Below are 22,057 nucleotides of genomic sequence, written 5' to 3' on the forward strand. Positions count from 1 at the left end.
AGTAGTACCTTCATTCAAGGCATATAATCTCGGAAATCGGTCACAAAAATCCCTCCATAAGAGGGTACAATCACCATTTCCAATCTGAACCAAAGTAATGCTCCTATAATTCCTTTCACCGTGTGGTCGATGCCCAAAACGTGAAAAGTTTGCCACCTCCTCATCGATGCCCCGAGAGCAAGTACAATAAGTTCTAGTCAGCTGGCTATAAGGATTAAATATATTGTTACCTAGTTGGAGGAGAGAGCGGAGGAGAGAGAAGAGGAGTGGGCTTTTATGCAAGCCAGCTCTAGCACGTGCTCCTAGGCACTATGTGAGAGTGAATGGTGGGCCATGCACTAATAAAATAGTACAATTTTATAGCTCACTATTATACATGTTGTCTCTAAGATGACTATAGATGATATGGCACTTAGCTTATAGCCAACAGTTAACTCTACTATTGAACTTACTATATAATTCAGGTTCTGGTCTCATAGTGTTCGGTAAAACTATCGATGCCTGGAGAAAATATCGAGACCCACCTCTCCTTACATGAGTCATTTTTTCTCTCCAGTTCTCATCGCACGACCAAAAAAATCAACTTTCACCTGGATTCACCACGCTGCTGTTGAGGATTCAATGCAACTACTATTTTATTCGCTGAAAAAATTGGGCACTAGATGTGCAATGGAGGGCATCGACGGCCGATGCCTCAAAAACGAGTTTGGGAACCAATTTGATGACACACGCCGTGGAAGGCCTAATCGCTCACAAAACTGAAAATATATCGCCACCAAAATGACCCTCTTACAGTTTGAGCATGTGGCCGGAGCACACCTAATCATGACCAAACCAACTAGACCCCTCGTACCTTTTCCTTGCAATAGAACTTACGAATATTTTAATGTAAAGTGCTTTGTTTTGCATCTCCAGATTAATAATCCCCATACCACCATGTTTCCTAGTACAATAGACCATCAAACCATGCCGCGAGAGCATTAAATGAATTGTCCTCATCCTTTTTAGCCTTGATATAGTGCCCCTGCGATCTGTCAAAGTTCTTGATCACTTTCCTGTGCATGTTGATAGAACTTAGATAGTAGGCTCTCGCAAGGAAAATCGATATCACCGTGTTCAATAGGTCAACTCTATCCCCGTAACCTAGAATCTAGCACTAGCATTTAGCCTTCTCTTGGCCTGATCTACAATAGTTTTTGGGAACCCTAATAAATGTCGAGTGCAATTTCTCATGCGGTGGAAAATTGGCATGTACAATGATAATATCTTAGAGATGACAAGTATGATTATTTTTGAGTTGAAGTACTGATGATGTTGGGACTCCAGGTGCAGAGTGTTGTGTCAGGAGAGTATTTTCCCTTCAAAGGTGATTCGAGGGTTTATATCGAACTCTCGGGGAACTGAGCAAAGAGTTGTCTCTCCCTCTCTTCTTCTAGCAATCCTGCAAAGTAAAATAAAACCTTGTGTCCCCAACTCCACCGTGTAGTTGTCAAGCAAAAGGTTTCGCGTAAGTAAATAAAACACAAATAATAATAAAACAAAAAATACTATATAGAATAAAATAACTAAGTAAAAACATCAAAAGAGTTGATTGTTTTGGGTGTTTTGAATGCAAATAAGAAAAGTAATTATTTTTTGTATTTTAGGATTAAAATAGCGTAGCAAATAGAAAACAAGATAAAAGCAATGTAAATGTGTTTCTTATGATAAAAAGTGGACCGGGGTTCATGGGTTCACTTGACTATTCTCTCTTTTAATTTATAGTGGACAACAACAATTCATCAATGAGATATGAAGGTGCAAAACAATAACATGTGAAAGATACACATTCATATGGGCATCACATAGTAACATAGAGATGATGCAACACATATCTCTTATACTTCACAAGAAAGGGAAAACTCCATGCAATCTAATATTAAGAATTAATAGAGCATATCCATAAGTACTTTGACATGATGTTTGAATATCAAATATGCAACCTTGAACAAAAAAGATCATCACTTTTGTCACGTGGCAAACACAACACATGCATTCACTTTATCCCTAGTGAGGTAGCAAAAGAAAATGCAAAACCATAATAGATCATGAATTTATTGTCACTATCCAATCACTAAACCATGCTACTCCATCTTATACACACATCACCCCACACACGCTCTCACATAGATGTTGGATCAGGACAAATATTTAAGAACGGGGTACATAATATGCATCTATCAATACATCTTGCACATAATATGATCAGATCTCATAGCACAATATCATAGAATAAGGATCCACCACATAAGTATTACAAATATGGCCATAATCATGTAACGCAGCTCATACGACACTAAAAACTATGAAGAACATGAGAGAAATAGATCAAGCTACTTCCACAAACCCGTAGTCCAGAGGTGGACTAGCCCCCTGGCCTTGATGACGACGATGATGAAGATGTTGGAGAAGGTGGAGATCCCTCCGACGATGGTGATCCCGAAGGAGTTTCCCCCTCCAATCTTCGCTGTTGCAGCCTCTGTTTTCGTGTTTGTCTTCTGCTGCGCCCTCCTCCCGAGAACTCTTCGGGGACATATATATACTGATTTTTAGTTCAACATACATCGGTGGGCAAATGAATCAAGTGGATTGGACAATCGGCGGTCCAAAGAGGGTGAGTGGCGCGTCCTACATGTTTGGGCGCGCCACCTGACCTCTTTTGGGCCTCAGGCCCATCCAGGTGTGCTACCAAGCTCTAGGGTGCTTCTCCCGATGAAAAAGTGACGTTCCAAAAATCCCAGCTAAAAGATCATCTCTTAGCAACAAAGATAAGACATTTTCTCCATTGGACGAGTTGTATTATCTTAGACACTAGTTTCAAGTTCATTTTTAATCGTGCCATAATTTTAGAAATATGCAAATCATAATTATAGGGGACAACACTGCGAGATAATCCATTACATTGCATGTTATTTTGCCTTCTCTAATCATATGCAATAGCTAAGCGTAACGGTACATTGCCCCTAAGTTTGTTTTTGATAATTAATAACAATCCTCTATGGACTAATGTTTTCATTGTGTTTATATGAAGGAATATTCAATAGGTATTTCTTAAATTCCATATGTTGGATTCAAATGTGGATGCCGTGAATATAATGTTATACCTTTGGTATTGACATCAGGTCATCGATTTGAAGAGAAGAATATGATACGATCAAGAAGAATTGAAGATGGCCTAGAGTTCTTGTGTGGAACTCAAGTTAGCCATGCTCTAGATTATGGGTTAAGCAATGAATGGTCAACATATTATGATAAAGCATGAAGATATACGAGGTTGAACAAGGCTAAAAGTGAAGATTGAATTCAAGTTGGTCAACACATGAAGCATAAAGATTGTACCACTTCAGATCATGTGATCTTGTGGGTGGTAAGCCTTGTCAATTACGCTTCATGAGCTAACCCACTATATATATCCATTTGTGTTATCTATGTGGGTTAGGCATCTTGCCGTGGGCATGCATCAAGAGTATGATCTCATATAGTCTATGAGAGGATGACATCAAGCTTGGATGTCATCAAGGTTGAGAAGGGCAAGTTCAAGATGAGCATATCAAAGATATCATGCTTGAAGCTTTCCATTCATTTGATGATAATGGACATGTGAATATGTATCTCAGTGGAGCTATCCCATAATGGTGCATGGGGAAGCCATTGTGAGTCTTCACGAAGCAACAACGATAAAGTGAAGCATTCCAACTTGAGTGTAGCTTGAAGCGTTATCGTCAAGATCAAGCGGGATGCGCAAGGCAAAGATATAACATTGCTAGGTTTTTTTATTTTACCGGTCTCATGGTGGTTTTGGGGAGATCGGGTTATATGATAGATAGTCGCACTATCAAGAGAGGATTTTAGTTCAGTAACTTGATCGCATCATTTTAGGGAGCTCAATCCTTTGCATACTTTCATCCCCATATTCTTGTTACTTCTTCGCGTTTCTCTGTGTAAGGTTCTTTAGTTTGTTTCTAGCTTTTCTATAGCCCAAGTTCATAGAAACGGAATCTGTATGCATCTTGTATTGCGTTTTCGAGTTTGAATGTCTTTAGGGTTTCTTGACGTTGGGAGGCTCCCTCTCTAAAATCATCTAAAAACATATTGTGGGGAGTCTCAATATTTCCAACAAATTTGGTTTTTTTGGAGGTTCTATTTATTGTTATATTTCCAACAAAATTGTTTCATCTCAATCAAAGTTCGGATGCAAAAGTTGTCGCATTTTTCGTAAGGGCTCTGTTGTTCTGAGCGTCGGGTGCTGCTACCGGGCTGCTCGACACCTGGGCCGGCATGGCGGGTGTTGCTACCGGGTAACCCAGCACCCTGGGCCGGCATGCCGGGCCCTATGCCGAGTAGGTCGGCACCCTAGCTGGTTCTGCCGGGTTCAGCACCGGGTGGCTCGATTTTAGCTCAAACGGTCATATTTTTGAGGGATTTGAAAGAGGAGATCTGGATCTACAACCTCCACCAATGAATCGCTCCTCTAAGTGAGGGAAACTCTTGGGATCTAGATGTAGCTTGGAGTCATTTGTTGATTTCCACCCTTGTTTTTACTCTCTAGTTTCTTCATAACATTTGTTGCTTTGGTGGGATTTGAGGGAGAAGGATTTGATCAACTTTCTTGGTGTTCTTGCTTTGCATCCTTGCATAGTGTTGAGCTCTCCATTACAATTTGTTTGAATGGGAGACAGTGAGCTTGTTACTCTTGTTACTCTTGGAGAGGTGACCTCCTAGTTGGCTTGGCGGTCGGTGCTCCGGTGACCTCTCATTCGGGACGATTTTGTTTTTCGAACTTTAAAAAGAATCCCAAATAAAAGTTTAGAATTAGTCAATGATATAAACTACTGCGCGCAAAGTCTTGATATGAACTGATTTCTATTATGGGCTACACAAAAAGAAAAGAAAACATTATAAATTTATAGTGAAAATATTGCACATTTTAACACTATATAATTTGTCAAATCTTATTACTTTTATGTAGTTTAAAATATAAAGTAGTTCGTACTGAGATTTTCACGTTTGTAGTATACATCATGACTAGATTTATGATATTTTTTGATTTTTTTTTAAAAATTCAAAATACTACAAATTTTAATTATTCAAAGTATTGGGCTACGTTTAGCTCCGTCGTCATTTGTCCACGCCCCGCCTGGATCAGTGTGTGTGTGTGGACTCGCTTCTTCTTCCATCTTCCGCGCCACCACCACAGCAGAGCAGAGCACCGCCTCTCATCCGCACGCGGCCATGGCGCCCCTCTCCACCGCCATCCGCCTCTCGCGCTCCCCGGCGGCCCCGCGGGCGCTCCCTTCACCAGCCACTCGCCTCGCCGCGCCCTCGAGGCGCCGCCGGGCCCTGTCGGTGCGCGCGGAGGCGGCCAAGGAGGTGGAGGAGCCGGTGGAGCTCAAGGCCGGGGTGGCCGTCTACAAGCCGCGCTCCTACGAGGTGCTCGTCTCCGACGCTGCCCGCTCCCTCGCCGCCGCCATCGACGACGGCAGGACCCGCCTCGAGATCGAGTTCCCGTACGCATGCGCCTCCTTTGCCCCCTTCCTCTCGTTCTAATCTAATGACCGCAACCGTTCTCACGTTCCACTTGGTGTTGGTTCCATGGTACTCGGTGGCAAGGCCTCTGCCCAGCAGCATCTCTTCTTACAAGGTACCCCCACAGCACGCGCGCCCTTGCTGGCTCAATGTCCAGCCATTCCTGCTACAACGTACATGTTGTCATTACTGGATACAATTCGGGTCTGCTGCGACATGCTGGATGCACATAAACTGTAATTCCATAGCAGTGTTTTCATGGAACATGCATGTTATCATCACTGGATACTGAAATTCATACAGTTGTTTCAGTCAAACCCTGTTTCAGGCTTACTGTTGGGGAGACATGGTGTCATACATGGCCTAATGGATGCAAAGTCACTACTGACCTATGCGCATAGATAATTTCCATAGCGTGATAGCGTCCGCCTCTAATTTCTGAGGGAAAACAAGCAACCTTATATTGTGCATGGGTTGTTGATGTCAGTTAGACTGATCACTCATGTCACCATACATTACATGTCACGGCATGGCATCTCTCCCCTTTCTGATCGTGCCAATTCGCCGCTTTCTCCAGGGCTCTTCGGACGAGTTCATCGACGCCAACGTCCAGCTCGCTCTCGCTGTCGTGAGGAACCTCAAACAGCTCAGGGGCACCCGGTCCTGCATAGTAAGTTCAAGCTCCACACTCCACGCTTGCTCCTCCACATTTGTCCCGGGAGTGCCGACGAACCATGCTCATCCGTTCTCTTCTAGTCCATCCCAGGTGTTTCCTGATCAGCCGGAGAAGCGAAGGGCCTCGCAGATATTCAAAACTGCTATAGATTCGGTAAGTTCCACCTCACAAACAAAGCATTGTGTGTGCCCAATGGCTTCACGGGTAGTAATTAGGTAATGGGACAGTGTTTTAACACTTCTGTTAGATCGAGGGTATATCCATCAGTTCCCTGGATGACGTGCCGACTGGGCCTGTCGACTCCTTCTTCAGATCGATCAGAAATACCCTTGATTTCGACTTTGCTGACGACAATGAAGGTAAAAATCTCAAAGTCTAGTACTGTTACACGTGAAATACTGATTATATTACTGAATATGAAGCAATAATTACATTTTCATTCCACTCCTCTGCATTAAAGCCACTTTGTGCCAAGAGGTACCAGTTCAGAGTACATGTGACGTGATGAATAACATTGATACACTGAGATTCTTTTATGTAACCGCGAAAGTACTTTCATGTATATTAATCATCACATTTCAAAGCTGGAAATAAAAGGATGACTGAACATGAGCATTAGATATGTGTATGAATCAAGCATAGGAAGGTTGACTGCATTTAACTAATTACTCATTATGATACGATTATTAATCTGAGCAAAAATTCTGTAAACCATATATCAACAACCATTAGTAACTTTGAGCCCTATTACTGACAGAAAATCCTTGCATAAACACCCTGAAATTGTTATTTATAACTGGTGGGTTAATGTGCATACAGATCAATGGAAATCTGACGAACAGACATCACTGTATATCTTCATCAACAGTAGCACACAGGACCTTTCATCTATAGAGAAGTATGTGGTATGTCTAGAACAATGTTTTTGTGTCTCACTAATACTTATGTATATACTTTTTTGGTGATGGCTATTGGCTAGTTCGTATCACAGTGCTAAACTTTAGTTACTCATGATTTTCCTTGCTATGCTTTTTATTACTCTGCAATTAGAAAATGATCACACTTTGAGCTTGACGCAAGAGTAGGATTCAGTAAATATAGGTGGAAAATGGTCACTATTTTCTCTATGAAATGTCTGGCTAATAGTGAGAAGCATATAAGCAACTGCAAGGGAATATGCATCCATAAATTACAATAATTCTATTGTACTATTAGTCTGGAACAAAATATATGTTTGTCTTCAATCTTCGTGTATAAAAGTTATGGCATTTCCTTGCTATGCTTTTTGTTACTCTACCATTAGAAAATTATCACAATTTGAGCTTGATGCAATATCCGGATGAGTAAGATTCAAGAAAGATAGTGGAAAATGCCTTAGGCATCACATCTCTTATTTCTCTATGAAATGCCTGGCCAAGAGTGAGAGGCATGTAGGCATATGAATTTTCAATGATTCTACAGTGTTCTTTACACTGGAACAAAGATAGTACATGCTAACCTTCAACCTTCGTTTATAAAGTTTCTGGTCTTTGGTTGCATGTTTTATTATTTTCTTAAATGAAAGGCTTTTCAGTTGCATGTTTAATTGATTCATCCTTTCTGCATTTCTTGTCCAGGAAAATTTTGCTGGCTCTGCACCTGTTGTTCTCTTTAATCTTGAACTAGACACCTTGCGGTAATGCCTTCTATATTCCATTTGACACCCTCTTCATTATAAGCTTTTTGAGTGGCTTCAGCTGTAACGTACAAACTTTAACCTCCAGATCTGATTTGGGTCTTCTGGGGTTCCCCCCGAAAGATTTGCACTACCGATTTCTTTCTCAGTTTACCCCAGTATTTTACATCAGACAGCGTGACTACTCCAAGGTATTCATTAATTCGTTATTTAAGTGCATAACCCTTCATTTGTGATTCTGTCTGTAACTTCCATTTTCCACTTCACTATATAGACAATTGCAGTCACTCCATACATAGTGAACTACAGCGGCGCCGTCTTCCGTCAATACCCAGGTTGTACATGGTTTGATGTCTGGCCATTAGCAATAGTAAATTATGTTTTCTGTGGTTTTGTTCACTTTTAAAAAGTGGTATTTTGTCATATGTATTTGTATCCTTCAGTTCATCTTGTTGTAACATACAACAGGGGTGACATCAGCTCCATGTAGCATCACCATCAGCTACTGATATAGTACTTTTTTGTCTGCTCAGGGCCCTGGCAAGTCATGCTTAAGCAGGCTGATGGTTCTTATGCATGTGTTGCAGAGAGTGCATCTCGGTTCACTTTGGGGCAGGTCATTGCAGTATATCATTTGCATGAACTTTAATTATAATTTTGTATGAATTGTGGAATATGATGTGACAATGCCATATATTTAGGCCAAGGACGAGCTATTGAGAGTTTTGGGTTTGCAAGAAGAGGAAGGAAGCTCGCTTCAATTCCTCAGACAGGGATATAAGGTGTGCAATCTCATCTCACTCAGTCGATACGAATAAATGCATTTCAATGTGTGGAAAAAGAAAAGCTACTGTGCACATCTGCATCACTTTTACCAACTAAGAGAGATCCTGTGATGCAGAATGCTACTTGGTGGGAGGAGAATGGCGATCAGGAGGAGTCTACTGCATGGCGAACTTGAGACGCCGACACAAGTTTGCTGATCTGAACGGCAAGTGGAGATATATAGGCCGAACCCTGTTCATAATGTCCCTGAAAATAGAGTGTCCATGAATCCTGAGCTGAAATTGAAGGAAGAAGCCCAGACAGCAATGATATAGCCATACAGTGGAGACACTGCCTGTGCTGAATTTGTACCATCTGCTTTGAGTTCTGAGAGTGAGAGGAATTCTCTCTGCTTTTCTTGTGATTATGTGATGAGTACAAGTGTAATACATGTGACTACTTTTGCAATGAATCTTATGGCTTCTTTTCATGTTACCACGAGTACATTTACAACTTATAAGGTCTGATGAGAATTCAGATGTTGTAAAACTTACAAGTTTGTTCTTACAGAAAAATTTCGTATGTGTCATGACATGTGGGCCCTGGATTGGCATTAGTAAGGTCTGATGAGAATTCAGAGAGTGGAAATTTAAGGTTTGACACTGTGTCACCACTGTATGTGTCATGACATGTGGGCCCTGGATTGACATTAGTAAAGAGAAGTACTGCCAAACTGGTCAAGGCAGAAGGAAGTCCAGAAGCTTCCGTCACAGGGAGCCGGAAGGACGTATTTAAATGTGTGCTGGACGGGGAGGTCGTATCTGCAAAAGACCAAACTCACAAGAGAAGAAGAAGAAGAAGCGGCGACCGGAGATCGAGATCGCCGGAGGGAGAGATGGAGCCGAGAGGAGCGTCCTGTCGCAGATCCGGAGCGCTCCTGATCCTCCTCGCCGTCTTCCTAGCGGCGGCCGCCGCAGCCTCCGCCTCCACCATCGGCGACAAGTGCGCCGCCTGCAAGGCCGTCGCGGTGAGCTCCTCTCTTCTTCTTTGCTTCTCGCTCTCTCAGTTCCATCTCTAGCCTCTGCCAGTCCTCGCGAATCCATGGTCCGGAGGCAGAATGAGCCTGGATCTTCAGGAATTCACTGCAGCCGTAGTAGAATTTTTTGAAACTGCGGTTTGGTTTGGAAGGCACATAGTAGAAGCAGAGGTTTCTGACGGATCGTTTGATGTTTGTGTTCTTGCAGGCGGAGCTAGAGATTGGAATGTCAAGTGTAAGTAAGCTTTATAGCTTTCAGATCTCTTCTACGGTTCTACTATCTTCTGGTTTCTTGTTACCGGGGCCATTGGTCGATTGTTAACTGTTCCCGAATTTTCTGATGCAGGAGAAGCCAAGAAACCACTTGGACTTGCGCAACCGCTTAAATTCGAAAGGTCAGCGGGAAGGGAAGGTCATTGATTACAGGTACATTATCCAGCACTGTCACTCTAGTGTTCAGTGATTAACCTGCGCTAAGAAAATTTAAATTTACTGTGTGATGTGGTTGAGTGCTCTTGGAGTCCTGTCAAACAATTGACCAACTTAAAACACACATTTATTGTGGGCAAATATAGGCGTAATCACTGTTAATTTTAAAATTATGTTCTCCGTCCTATTTGGCATAGCATTTGCTTCAGGTACCTACATAATAAATTATGGACGTAGTTTCGCCTTTTATCTTTGGGTTGATTTGTCACTGATTCCATATACGCTGCGCAGAGTCAGTGAGCTTCGGATTGTAGAGCTTCTCGACGATCTATGCGATAAGATGCAAGATTATACGCTGCAGAAGGTTAAAAAATGAAGCTATACGGCTCTTTTTGTATTCTGTTACTGTACACTATCTTTTTTGAAAATCTTAAACGTGCACCTGCCTATATAGATAGTGCATACATGTATCAAGTTACCCCTCTAGTATTGAACTGTCGATCTATTCTGTATAATTTCAGCACTTGCCTAAGCATTTTAGTCATCTAATAAATTGCACTGTGTGCAGTTGGACTCAGGTGAAAAAGAATGGGTGAAAGTTACAAACTGGAACAGTTATCAAACTGGTAAGTTCGGAACATTTCTGGCTCCTGTTACTCCTTCGGCTAGCTGTGACCTAACATAAACACTTGAGTGCTTTGGTCAGTCAATAGTTTGCCGTGCTATGATAATTCGTTCTTCCTGCTCTGTTGTTCCTTACATTTGTCATCTAAGGAAATGCAACAAGCACTAGATTAGAACTATACACATCTGACTCTTACAGTCACTAATCTCCAATGCTTTTGAACATTTCTGATATGCTCCCATGATTTACAAGCATCTTAGATTCAATGATGTCAGGGAGAGGAGGGGGGCATCATTTAGATAGTCTTCATTTTGAGTGTAAAATAAATTAAGAGTTAATCCCTGTTACAAGGAAAGAACTTGTTTTGACTTATGCTGAATAGCATGCAAAGAATAAGTGCTCCCTATATTTGTATTTCTGTCATCATGATATCCTTCTGATTTGTAATTACCAACTATTTACTGATTATGTCATTTTTTGTTTGTAGATAAGAAAGCTGCGGCACGAGCACACTCCAAAAATCTATCCAGTTACTGTGGAAGGTACAGTACGAATATTAGTACCTATTTATCAAGCTGTTTTTTTATTTTTCTCTTTAATATACATGTTGCAAAACTTCGTAAATACCACGTCAGCTGCCTAGACTTTCTAGTTACTTGGACAACAAAAGTAATGTATCTCTGCCCCTGTTAACAAATTTTGCGGGCCTATATGGCATAGCCGACCTTTTATTAGTAGAAGTTTTTAATGGCCCTTGAAAACAAAAACTCTGGCACTCGTGAACAATATTTTTTGTATTTGTATAAGGTCAAGTTTCCATGGTAGAAAGGACCTCAGCTTCACAAAGATTTCAATTGCTTTAGAAAAACAGGTTTACTAGAGCTAAATATTGGGGTAGCTTGGTTACTGCTGGTAGATTTATGATATGGCGGTGATGAAGAGGACAGCTCGACTGTCACCACCTCGGGCTCATGAACTTTAATGTCGACGGCTTTCAAGTGGCGTGGCCCATAAAGTTTAGCGCGAGTTCCACTGGGCAAACCTTTATGTTGCAAGTCACAGCAGACCACGGCATGCATCGCCTTCTTTGCTGTCGCCCTTGTCTTCATTTGTTAGTGTCGATAGATGGAGTGAGAGCGGGGAGAGGAGGGTGAGATGGTGTGGCGTGTTGAGGGAGTGAAGGCCACGACAGTGTTAATAGTGGAAGCACTATGTGTAAAACGTTGCTCGGGAGCAGGCGATGGGTAAAGCAGATAAAGGAGAAGATGAGGAGCGCCCTGGTCAGCGACTTCCTCGTTTTGCTCTACCCGTCAACTGCTCCCAGGCGATGTTCTTCACTCTCTCAATACTCCTCATCATCTCACTCTCTATGCTCTTGCTTCATCTCTCGACACACCAACAAATGAAGACAAGGCTGGCCCCGAAGAACGTGGTACATGCTTGGACTGCAACATGGGTGTCTCCTCGTGATTCTCTTGGAAGTCGTCGACATTAAAGTTGACGAACCCACTGTGGTGATGGTCATCGCTGCGTCATTCACGCGCTGTTGCTCGTGAGTAACAACAAAAATTTCATAGGCAGCCGTGTGTTCCTCCTGGTCCCCGGCACCCATTCGGCGTCTCGTCGTGCTTGTTAGGCCTAACGACAACACGGGCCATCATACAAGTGCAAGATCACCGTGGAGGGCCATTGGGAGGATTACTTGGACTAAAAAATGAGGGAGGTGCTGAGCTGCAAAGCCCCTCTCGAGTTCAACCTCAAATGCATGCAGAAAATTGATCTTTTGATGGTGCATCCGAATATGCATGCTATCGGCGAGTAGAGATGCTCCCATATTTGGACGTCAAAGATATTTAACATTTTCATGGGAAACGATAGGGTTCGTGATAACTACAAACTGAGTAAAGTCCACCAACCATCGACATAGATGAGCCCAGACGCCAGTGACCCATTGGTGGCACAGGTGCTCAGCGTTCCCACGAAGCCTGGCTTCAAGTTGCAGAGTGTTTGTTCTCTAAAGATCACCCTCTACCTTTCATGGCCTTTAAAGAATTCCGTTAATATTAGTATTATCGTGGATGACTGGGTACACTGACAAAGTTCACTCATGCCGCAGGTTACTGGAGGAAACTGAGGACGAGGTACGTTTCTTCTCTTTCGAAGGCATTATCCTTAAGAATGAATTTTATATTTTGGTTTTACCAAATAGCATCTGAATTATTTGATTATTTGTCAGCTGTGTTTTATCTTTTTGAACTACGATGATCTGTAAATTTGTTGTCACAAGGTCTTGGATTAATCTTTCTGTTGCAGCTTGCTGAGTGGATAAAAACGAGCTCAGCAGAAGCAGGGAACGTGAGCCAGGCCCTGTGCGGAGATATTAGCAAACACTGTCAGTCCACAAGGTATATCTCACGTATATCAGCATATATATGAATCAGCTGATTTTCTGTATACGTTAGAATGCTGCCAAGCGCACTTTCTTCATTCTTTTTCCACTTTGAACTAACCTGGGCTTGCTCACGTCTTGTTACTGCCATCTCCAGAGCGACTACCCCGATCGACGATGAACTATAACAGGACATGGCCATATCTGTTCGACTAAGCGAAGTAGATGATAATCTGGAAAGCGTGAAAGCGGCAGCTCCGTTTATGTACGATACCATCCTTGTAGGAATTGAAGCTGTGATATCTCGGTGTCAGTGTTTTGACATTCCACATTTCTGTTACAGAGGGGTTTATAGTAATTTCCATATGATCACTAATCTGTGAGAACGTTGGGACAATGAGAAAATTTTGCACACTGAATAACAGTTGAACTTATCTTATGTGATGCCTTGTTGGAAGATTTGTCAGCTGATTTAGCTTTCAACACTTTTTGACTGAACTAATGAAGCTCCAGAATTTTGCATGAATTTACAAGGATTTCGCAATAATTGAATCTTTCAGTAACTTTTGATAAATGATGCGAAGGCCGTGTTAGGCATTGAGATGAAATATGAGTCTACTATCGTGCTACCAACTTTTAATTGAAGATAATCAAGCTTGTTCTCTGTCACTTGTAATACCTTGTCAATCTAACTAGACGTACTTGTTTTCTATGAGGTTGTCTAACAATCAAGCAATAACCCTGACAAAAGGTAATGTATCCAGATAATTCCATAGGCAGAAGTCAAAAAACAAGGACAATATATTACTTTTTTTTAAAAGTCTCAGCAGGAGAACTGCGGTTCCATTTATAGAAGTAGAAAAAACTGTACAAAGACAAACACGACGGGGTGGCGTGCCAGCCCCAAGGTTCAAAGCCTACTCTCGCCTTATAAGGTGTCTCGCACCGGCAAGCACCCAAATGTTTGCCTCGTCCGTGATGAGGTGGACTAGACCAAGCACACTCAACTCTTTATTAAAAAAAAACCTTTCTATTCCGTTCTCGCCAAAGCTCCCACGCTATGAGAATGGTAAGCAACGCCGCGCGTTAGTCCCTTGCTGCCAATGTCGACACTGCCCAGCCAAGAGCGAGGTTGTTGATGGCTGGGCTAGCAATGGCCGGGCAGGAGAGCCGTACGTTCCCAGGCTTGTCTTGACCATGGGCACTCCGTGAACATGTGTGCCGGAGTCTCTAGATTTCTTCGGCAAAGCGGACATAAATATTGATTGGGCAGGTCGAAGCGCAGCAATCTATCGGCGGTGAAGATCCGACGGCTGCAGCAGTAGCCACACGAAGAACTTGCACTTGGGAGGTGCCCAGACCGGCAAGATGTGGCGAAGCGAGGATTGCTCGGTCCCATCGAACTGTAGCGCGTACGCGGAGGTCGCGGAGTAGGCGCCCGATGGCGACCTCCAACGGAAGGCGTCTTCTGTGTCCGGGGCTAGTGTGCAGCTCCTCGCTACCTCCCTGAGCATGACGAAATCGGGGAGGAGCCCCGGGGAGACCCGCCCGCGCAGGTCCAGAAGCCAATGGTCATTGCATATCGCCTCCGCCACCGTCCTGTTTTTGTGCCTCGAAATATCGTAGAGTAAAGGCCATCGCTTCCTCAAGGGCTCGCCGGCCTAGCTATCTGACCAGAAGCTGGCCGTCTTCCCATTCCCAAATGTGACCTCGGTCCTGTAAGCAAAAAGGGCCTGATTGGTGGTGGATGCAGGTTCCAACAAACCCCTTCCATGGTTAATTCGTCCCAGTCTTCGCTTGCCAATCCACCGCAGCCGCAGAGCGTTGTTGAAGCGCTGCAAGTCGAGGACCCCTAGCCCACCCAACTCTGTGGGGCGGCAAACAAACTTCCAGGCAACCCTGCATTGGCCCGGGGGAACACATGTCCTTGGCACACCATAGCCAAGCCCGCTGCAACTTGTCGATTTGGGCCAACGCCCACGCAGTGTATCACTGGATAAAGACCAATCTTTGTAAAGGGAAATTAAATCCACCACAGAGCCACGCGTGGCAGCGCATGGTACATCGCCCAGCGCGCACGTCCCCGCGCGCGTACGACTCCGCGTGCCCTACAACTTCGCGCGTACATCCAGGCTCTCCCCGCGCGCCCGCACGTCTAACCAGCAGCACGTCTCAACCACATGGTCGGGAGTACTTCCCTGCTAGCCTATCAAGTACCTGCATATTAGCCAGCATATTGCATGTCGCGTATATAAGCGAATATAGCCGCGCACACTATCAGTTACAATCGCGCATATGGCCGGGTAGATCGGCCGTCGCGCACACGAGTAGGTACAGTCATGCACACGAGCGAGTACAGTCGTGCACACAAGCAGGTACATGTACGATCGCCCACACGAGCGAGTACAGTCGCACACACGAGCATGTACAAGTATAGTCGCGTACACGAGCGATTGCAGCATGACGATTACGAGCATCAGCCGCACAAGATCTGATCACACGCACACGAGCAAGACAGTGTAAGTATAGTCGCGCACACGAACATGTACAGTTACCGGATAAAGGGAAAAAACTGCAACAAATACACTAAAAACTGAAGTGCTTATCAGGTCAAGCACGAGTACAGTTATGTACACACCACGAGTACAACCATACTAGTATCAGAAGTACGGAAAAAAAGTATCTCGAAATATATCAACATGGGATCTAGTTTTAAAGATCTCGACGCGAGGATCTCAAAAGTGAAAACGGATTGTAATTTGATCTTACGGTTCTCAAGATATTTCATTTTGAAAAATGAATCTAGAAAATAAAGGAAAAATCTGGCACAACCGAGCCCTCTCTCTCCTTCATCCACACCTTGCTTCCCCTTGTGACACATGGTGAGCAGGGAGACCACTTCTCAGAGATTTTCTGGCACCACAGCGCGCCACTTGTTGCAAGCGGAGCGAGTTGGTTTCCCTTCGCGAAGGTCGACCTTTTTCTAACGATTTCGCGCGGACAGAGGGTGCTGTCATCCTGATGAAAACCAGCAGCGCCGAGAGGACAGCCTTGAGCAGGGTCAGCCGACCCGCTCTGGACATAAGAGCATGAGCCCGTAAAACAGGTCGAAACCGAAAAGTCCGGTGGATTTACGGGTTCAGGCCAAAACTGGGCCAGAATAGAGCCCGAACTCACAGCCTAGCCCGTAAAACGAGTTTGGGGGCACGAGAAATTCGGCGGCCGCCCCGTATTAAAAGGGGCCGTAGAGGGGAGTTCGGTTTCTAAATCCTACTCCCCTCCGCCGCTACCACTTCCGCCGCCACCGCTCCCCCTCCTCTCTGGCGAGCAATTCTACCGCCATTGACGCCGCTCTGCCGCTGCCGCCACCACCCCTCCATCCGCAATGGGCCACACAAGAAACGTAGGTAGGCGAGGGGCCGAATCGGCGGCGGGAAGCCAGCTCCGCGTCCACCGGGTGTACGGTCGGAGGTGGAGCGGGCGAGGCCGGTGCGCTCCGACGGCACTTGGAAGCGGGTGGCACAGAAGTGGCTGCGTGCTTTCGCGCACCAGGTAGCTCGCGAGGAGGCACCCCCCGCCGGCTTGTGCAGCCCGCCGCTGCTGGCGCTTCCCCTGTGCGGAGACGACAATGACGACGACGCAGCCGGGCCGCCTCTAGCCTACAGGAGATCGGCGGAGGCGGTGGCGTTCGAGGTGGCCGCGCTCATCATCGCGTAGGAGTCGCCGGCGCGGAAAACGCTCCGCTGCCGCAAGAACTGTCCCGATGATAATCCGGGGCCTAATCTAGTAGTTTAGGTCTAAAATTGTCGAATGTAGCTAGAACTGCTACCTATGTTGCCAAGTTTAATGTAAATTATTGACGAATGTTGCTCGATCGGAGCAAAATGAGTTCAATCTCGCAAAATCGTCGCATCACAATTTTCCCTCGTCGTTTGATTTTAGCTTTTCAGTTTGCATTTTCGGTTTCTGTGACAAAGTACAACTAAATTGAACAGTTTGGAAGACCGAACTTCAGGTTTTCGATTCGCAGATATACAGCCTCTGCTAGAGATGCTCTAAGCTTGCCCTTCCGAAACCGAGTCCTGTTGGAGTTCAGCGTCCGGGTACAATTCAATCGATCTGCAGCGTATATACAGCAGGCGAACCAAAGCATCTCCGCAGATCAATCAGCTAGAGCCTAATCAAAGACGATGGCAGCGTGAAAACACCGACAAGGAAGCAGCGAATGCATGCCGGAGGATCCGGAGTCACCAGCAGCGAACGAGTGGATGCTACCGGCGGATCTACTACTTGAGATCGTCGCACGCTCAGACGCACGTACTCTCGTCCGCTGCGCCGCCGCCTCCAGGCTGCTCCGCCGCGATATCCTCTATCCATCTTTCATCCACCGCGTCACCCGACAAGGAGGCATTGTACCCCCGTGCATCCTTGCCTACCTCAACAGCCCTGTTGACGACGGGGCCGATCCACAACCTCCGCTCTCTTTGGTTCACCCAGCCACAACCGCTGCCATGTCATTTTTGGACGACCATATATTCTCCTACATGTCGCGTTTTGCAGATGATCTCCTTGATGAGTACTATCCAGCAACGTCCCGTGGTGGCCTCGTCCTCCTGCGCCGTCGCCATCACATCAGCAACAAGCTCTCTAACTTGTGCGTGTATGACCTCATCACCGGCCAACGCAACTTCCTCTCTGACCCACCAGACACCGACTCGAATAGTACTCAACGCTATGTGTTGCTCACTAACTCAGACGGCATCGGCTGCTCCTTCATGTTGTTGTTTGCCGAAGTTGATTTCACGGCTGACAACATCCAAGTCCAGACCATCACATCAACGCGTGGTACCTGGGCACCGGCTGCAATCCTCCACAAGCAGTGGCGGACCCAGAACATTTACAAAGCCCGGGCAAACATGCTAAAAATGCCTATTTTCGAACAAAACTGCTATACAAAGTAAGAAACGCAAGCGAGCGCGCCACCGCCAAGCCTGGGCGACTGCCCGGGCAGAAGGGATGCTAGATCCGCCCCTGTCCACAAGAGTAGTTACTTCCTTAAATTTGCAATGCTCCATGATGCCGTTGTCCTACACGGCGGTGTCATCCATTGGATGGTGCGCAACACACGCGAGATTGTATCATACAACATATGCACAATGGAGCAGGGCACGGTAAGGCCCCCCGCCCTTGCCGCCAGCTTCAAAGGACTGCTTTGCTTAGGATCATACTACTCAAATGATGGGCAGAAGCTGCTAAGATTGCTGCCTTCTAAGGGGGTCAAGATATATGTGTGGCATCAGCTCGCCAATGGACAATGGGCGTCGGAGCCTGTAACAATCGACATGGAGGAGAAGTTACTGTCGTTATACCCTGGTATCAACATCAGTCATATTTTGCTTACCGAGTTCATATGGTCCGGCGAGGGGAGCAACATGGTGGTGCTGCGCACATATCCGTATAATTTGCGCTCAAGTAGGAGGCTCATCGTTCTTGACATTGAGACGAAGGAGATGCACCTGTATCAAACCTCAACTCCTTGGTCCTCCGTGCTCTTGGAGATTGATCTGCCATCTAGGCTGCGTGCCATGAAAGCTTTTCCCTAGTGAGATAGCACCGCACCGCGTGAAATGTAAAAAAGCTTAGTCTATTATTTTATATGAGTGTTTCCGGCCGGCTCGGCTTAGTACTAGTTAATCTGAAAGTTATGTTGATTTCCATCTAGTTGTTAAGAAAACATTTTCGAATTTTATACACACCATGAGCAACTTTAGGTTTCCACATGTGCGATTAGACATTTGCATATTTGTTGACATTTTCTCTTTTTGTGTAAATCATATACTTGATGATGAGCAACTTTTGGTGTACTAATTCCTATTGCTGGATCTTCACACGCTTCTATCCCCGGTCCCTTCCCAATGTACCATATACATTTTGAAATATACTATATAATACTTATAGGAGAAATGAATATAACTATTAAATTTACTTTGAAACTAAAAATGAAGGACGATAAAGAACAAATATATTGTATGGATTCACATTTCAAAGGTAATAATTTGTATGTACTCTACAGACTTGCTCGAGTGTCCATGTATAAACTGAATATTTTTCTCAATATTTTTCCTAACTGAGCAACCTTTTTGATGGATTTGCAGATGGATACCCATGAACAAAAACAAACAATAACATTTCACTGATCTCAATCTGGAGATCTGTAGAAGATCGACCTGAAAAAGAAGTAGAATACCTGCATGAGCATGCGCATCTCAATCTCTACGGGAGGAATAATCCATGTAGGTACATCGAAAAGCGACAGGTTGCATGACTTGCATCGATGCTTCCTTCAGGGGCAAACTTCTAGTGCTACAGTTACTACCAGTCTGAAAGTGTAGGAAATTTCCTGGGGAGCTACGTGACTCTTTTCAGGAATGCATCTAGTCAATTAATTGCAGTTAGATATCCCGCCAAAAAAAATCAGGCAGATAATTGGGCAAATCCAGAGCTCTTGACCATATGGCACCTTCTTGTCAAGATTCCGTACTAGCACCCTACGATCCTGCAAGTGCAACATCATTCCAGTATGTAAAATGCAAAACTGAATACCAGGCACTAAAGGTGATAACAGAGATAATGTCCAAAGCAACAGAAAGCCCCCTTGGAATGAGATCGTATTAAATATCTTCTGTTGGGGAATTTTTGAAGGTTAAGGAACACATGGTGTCCTGCCTTAAGGCTATGAATATATTCATGGGTGATTAAAGTATCTTTCTTGATAGTACTTTTCACAAATTTTATTTGCGGGATTACTTTCCAGAAAATTGGTATGCTGACACACTCAGATTTCGTATGGTGATTGAGCGGAACATTTCAATTCCAAATTCAAGGACTTACAGAGCAGAAGAAATGTACCCAGGAATCAAGAATCACAATAGTATGCAAGATGTCTTCTTCAACAATAAATATTTACCAATAAAAAGCTTCTAACATATATATGCAATTAACAGAGCACAAGAGTGATTAACATAATTAACCAACACAAAATCAATGAGGTTTTGTATGGCGAGTTAATGATTTGCTAAATGGTTTTAGGTTATAGCATCATATTTAACAAATGATACTATGCGTACAATTCGTCGTTGGGAAATCTGCAGTAGCGCAGGTGCGCTTCGCGCATGCCTATCTTCACCATCCATTTGTCTCAAATCTAGATCTTTGATTTTTCTTGTGTGTCACTCTCTCTCCTACAGGCAGATGATCCAAAATTTTGAGGAATCTTTCTCAGAAAAGACAAAACTCTCTCCTCAAAAGAGAATTTTTTCTCTCTCACGGACTGCATGATCCACTCTAATGCATGGTTGCTAGTTTAGTGTAGAGAGGGTGCGCACAGCGCACGTGCTCCAAAAAAAGAACAATCTCTTCGCCGTTTTCTGTTTTCAAAGTTCATAAAAAACAAGGGAGTGAAAGATAATAGTAGAAAAATTAACGACATCTTGAGTAAGCTGAGAATATTCTTTTTATAAAAAAATAAAAAAAACATAGGATGGTATCACATGATTAGTGTCCCCTGGATTAGGAAGCATGCAGTGGGCTTCATGAAAACACAGATAAACACATACCATGGCCACCGTTTAGAGAAGTCTGTCCCAGAATTATTTGAGCACTATATCCATTTGAGTTCTACAACATACAAAATGTGTAAATGATAAAGTTGCACATGTTCTTGAGCTCCTAAATGCTAAATTCCATATTTTCATGCTTTTAGTCTGAATGGAGTCACATGACATTCAGGAAACATATTGTAAGCCAGTATGTGCACATCTTGCAAGACTCATGTAATTCTAGCATCCGCACCCCCAAACCTAGACTCCCAACCCGCACCCCTCCCAACCCCAAACCCTAGACGCTTTCCGCCGCCGCGGCTTTGCCCGGTGGCGCCGGCGGCGGCGCTGGCCTTCCCTCGTGACGAGGTGGGGACGGCGGCCAGGGAGCTTCTCACGCGCGGTGGCGGCGGCCCTCCCGCCTCCCGGTGCGGCAGCGGTCTGACGAGTATGGAGGGGCGACGGTGGCCCTCCTGCCTCCCGCATGGATGGACGGGGATAGTGGCTAGAGCCTGTGCTGCGGCCTCCCCACCTCCCATCGGCGGCACGCCGGTGGTGGCTGGTGGTGGCGGACAACGCCATTCCCTCCGCCTCTCGCTGGTGAGGGGCGATGATATTGGGATTCTCCCGCGGTACGAGGTCGCCCGGGGCAGCAACCTTGGGTTCGACGGTGGAGGCGGCCTTCTTCTTTGCCGAAGGAGGTCGGCTGGTTGCTGGGGTGGCGGATCACGAGATCCTTCTACCCCGGCGATGAAGATCTAGTTGACGATGAGCTAGCGGCGAAGGGGCCAGCGGTGAATACCGAGCCTTGACTTCGTTCTTGGTGGATGATGGCAGCGGCTATTGGCGTCGTTCCCTTGCGAATGCATCATCTTTGCTGGCCTCTCCGTTTGCTCTCGCTGAGTTGGGGACTCGCGGCTGTCGGTGAAAACCGTGTCAAGATTGGCGGGTGATGGCTGCGTTAAGCGCCGCTTCTTTCTTGAAGGCATCGTCGTTGCAGTCCGCGGGAACTCACTCGTGCTGCTCTAGGGGAAACCCGAGATCCAGCCAGGATCGGACGATGACGGTGCTCCCTGCGTCGTGCTACCTCTTGGGGCATCATTTTTGGAGCAGCGCTTGGATGGAGGTGGTTTTTGGTGGAGTGGTGTGTTGGAGATATGCCCAAGACACAATAATAAAAGTGGTTATTATATATCTTTATGTTTATGATAAATGTTTATATACCATGCTATAATTGTATTAACCGAAACATTGATACATGTGTGATATGTAAACAATAATGAGTCCCTAGTAAGCGTC

General features: G+C 44.9%; 3 protein-coding genes across 4 annotated transcripts; 2 read left to right on the forward strand and 1 right to left on the reverse strand.

Annotated features, from left to right (window-relative positions):
* Positions 1-5,207: 5,207 nt before the first annotated feature.
* Positions 5,208-9,171, forward strand: LOC127308800 (protein LPA3). Of its 2 annotated transcripts, XM_051339700.2 has the most exons (12): positions 5,210-5,546; positions 5,650-5,680; positions 6,143-6,235; positions 6,332-6,394; positions 6,489-6,600; positions 7,061-7,146; positions 7,858-7,916; positions 8,005-8,107; positions 8,191-8,251; positions 8,450-8,532; positions 8,618-8,698; positions 8,818-9,171. In XM_051339700.2, the coding sequence occupies exons 1-12, from the start codon at positions 5,272-5,274 to the stop codon at positions 8,875-8,877; spliced, it is 1,107 nt and encodes a 368-aa protein (XP_051195660.1). In that variant the 5' UTR covers positions 5,210-5,271; the 3' UTR covers positions 8,878-9,171. The 2 variants fall into 2 exon arrangements, 1 of the variants encoding a protein (XP_051195660.1); XR_007856759.2 differs by lacking the exon at positions 8,191-8,251 and having other exon boundaries at positions 5,208-5,546.
* A 324-nt stretch (positions 9,172-9,495) lies between these two features.
* On the forward strand, positions 9,496-13,599 carry LOC127308801 (uncharacterized). Its single transcript, XM_051339701.2, has 9 exons — positions 9,496-9,708; positions 9,926-9,952; positions 10,064-10,143; positions 10,438-10,510; positions 10,715-10,772; positions 11,259-11,313; positions 12,888-12,912; positions 13,085-13,176; positions 13,318-13,599. The coding sequence occupies exons 1-9, from the start codon at positions 9,577-9,579 to the stop codon at positions 13,346-13,348; spliced, it is 573 nt and encodes a 190-aa protein (XP_051195661.1). The 5' UTR covers positions 9,496-9,576; the 3' UTR covers positions 13,349-13,599.
* An 850-nt stretch (positions 13,600-14,449) lies between these two features.
* LOC127310757 (uncharacterized) lies at positions 14,450-15,342 on the reverse strand. The gene is made up of 3 exons (XM_051341402.1): positions 15,321-15,342; positions 14,835-15,027; positions 14,450-14,759 (listed from the first exon to the last, which is right to left on the reverse strand). The coding sequence occupies exons 1-3, from the start codon at positions 15,340-15,342 to the stop codon at positions 14,450-14,452; spliced, it is 525 nt and encodes a 174-aa protein (XP_051197362.1).
* Between the last annotated feature and the right edge of the window lie 6,715 nt (positions 15,343-22,057).

This window comes from Lolium perenne, chromosome 6, assembly GCF_019359855.2.
Source record: "Lolium perenne isolate Kyuss_39 chromosome 6, Kyuss_2.0, whole genome shotgun sequence".
In the NCBI taxonomy this organism is placed as follows: Eukaryota; Viridiplantae; Streptophyta; class Magnoliopsida; order Poales; family Poaceae; genus Lolium; species Lolium perenne.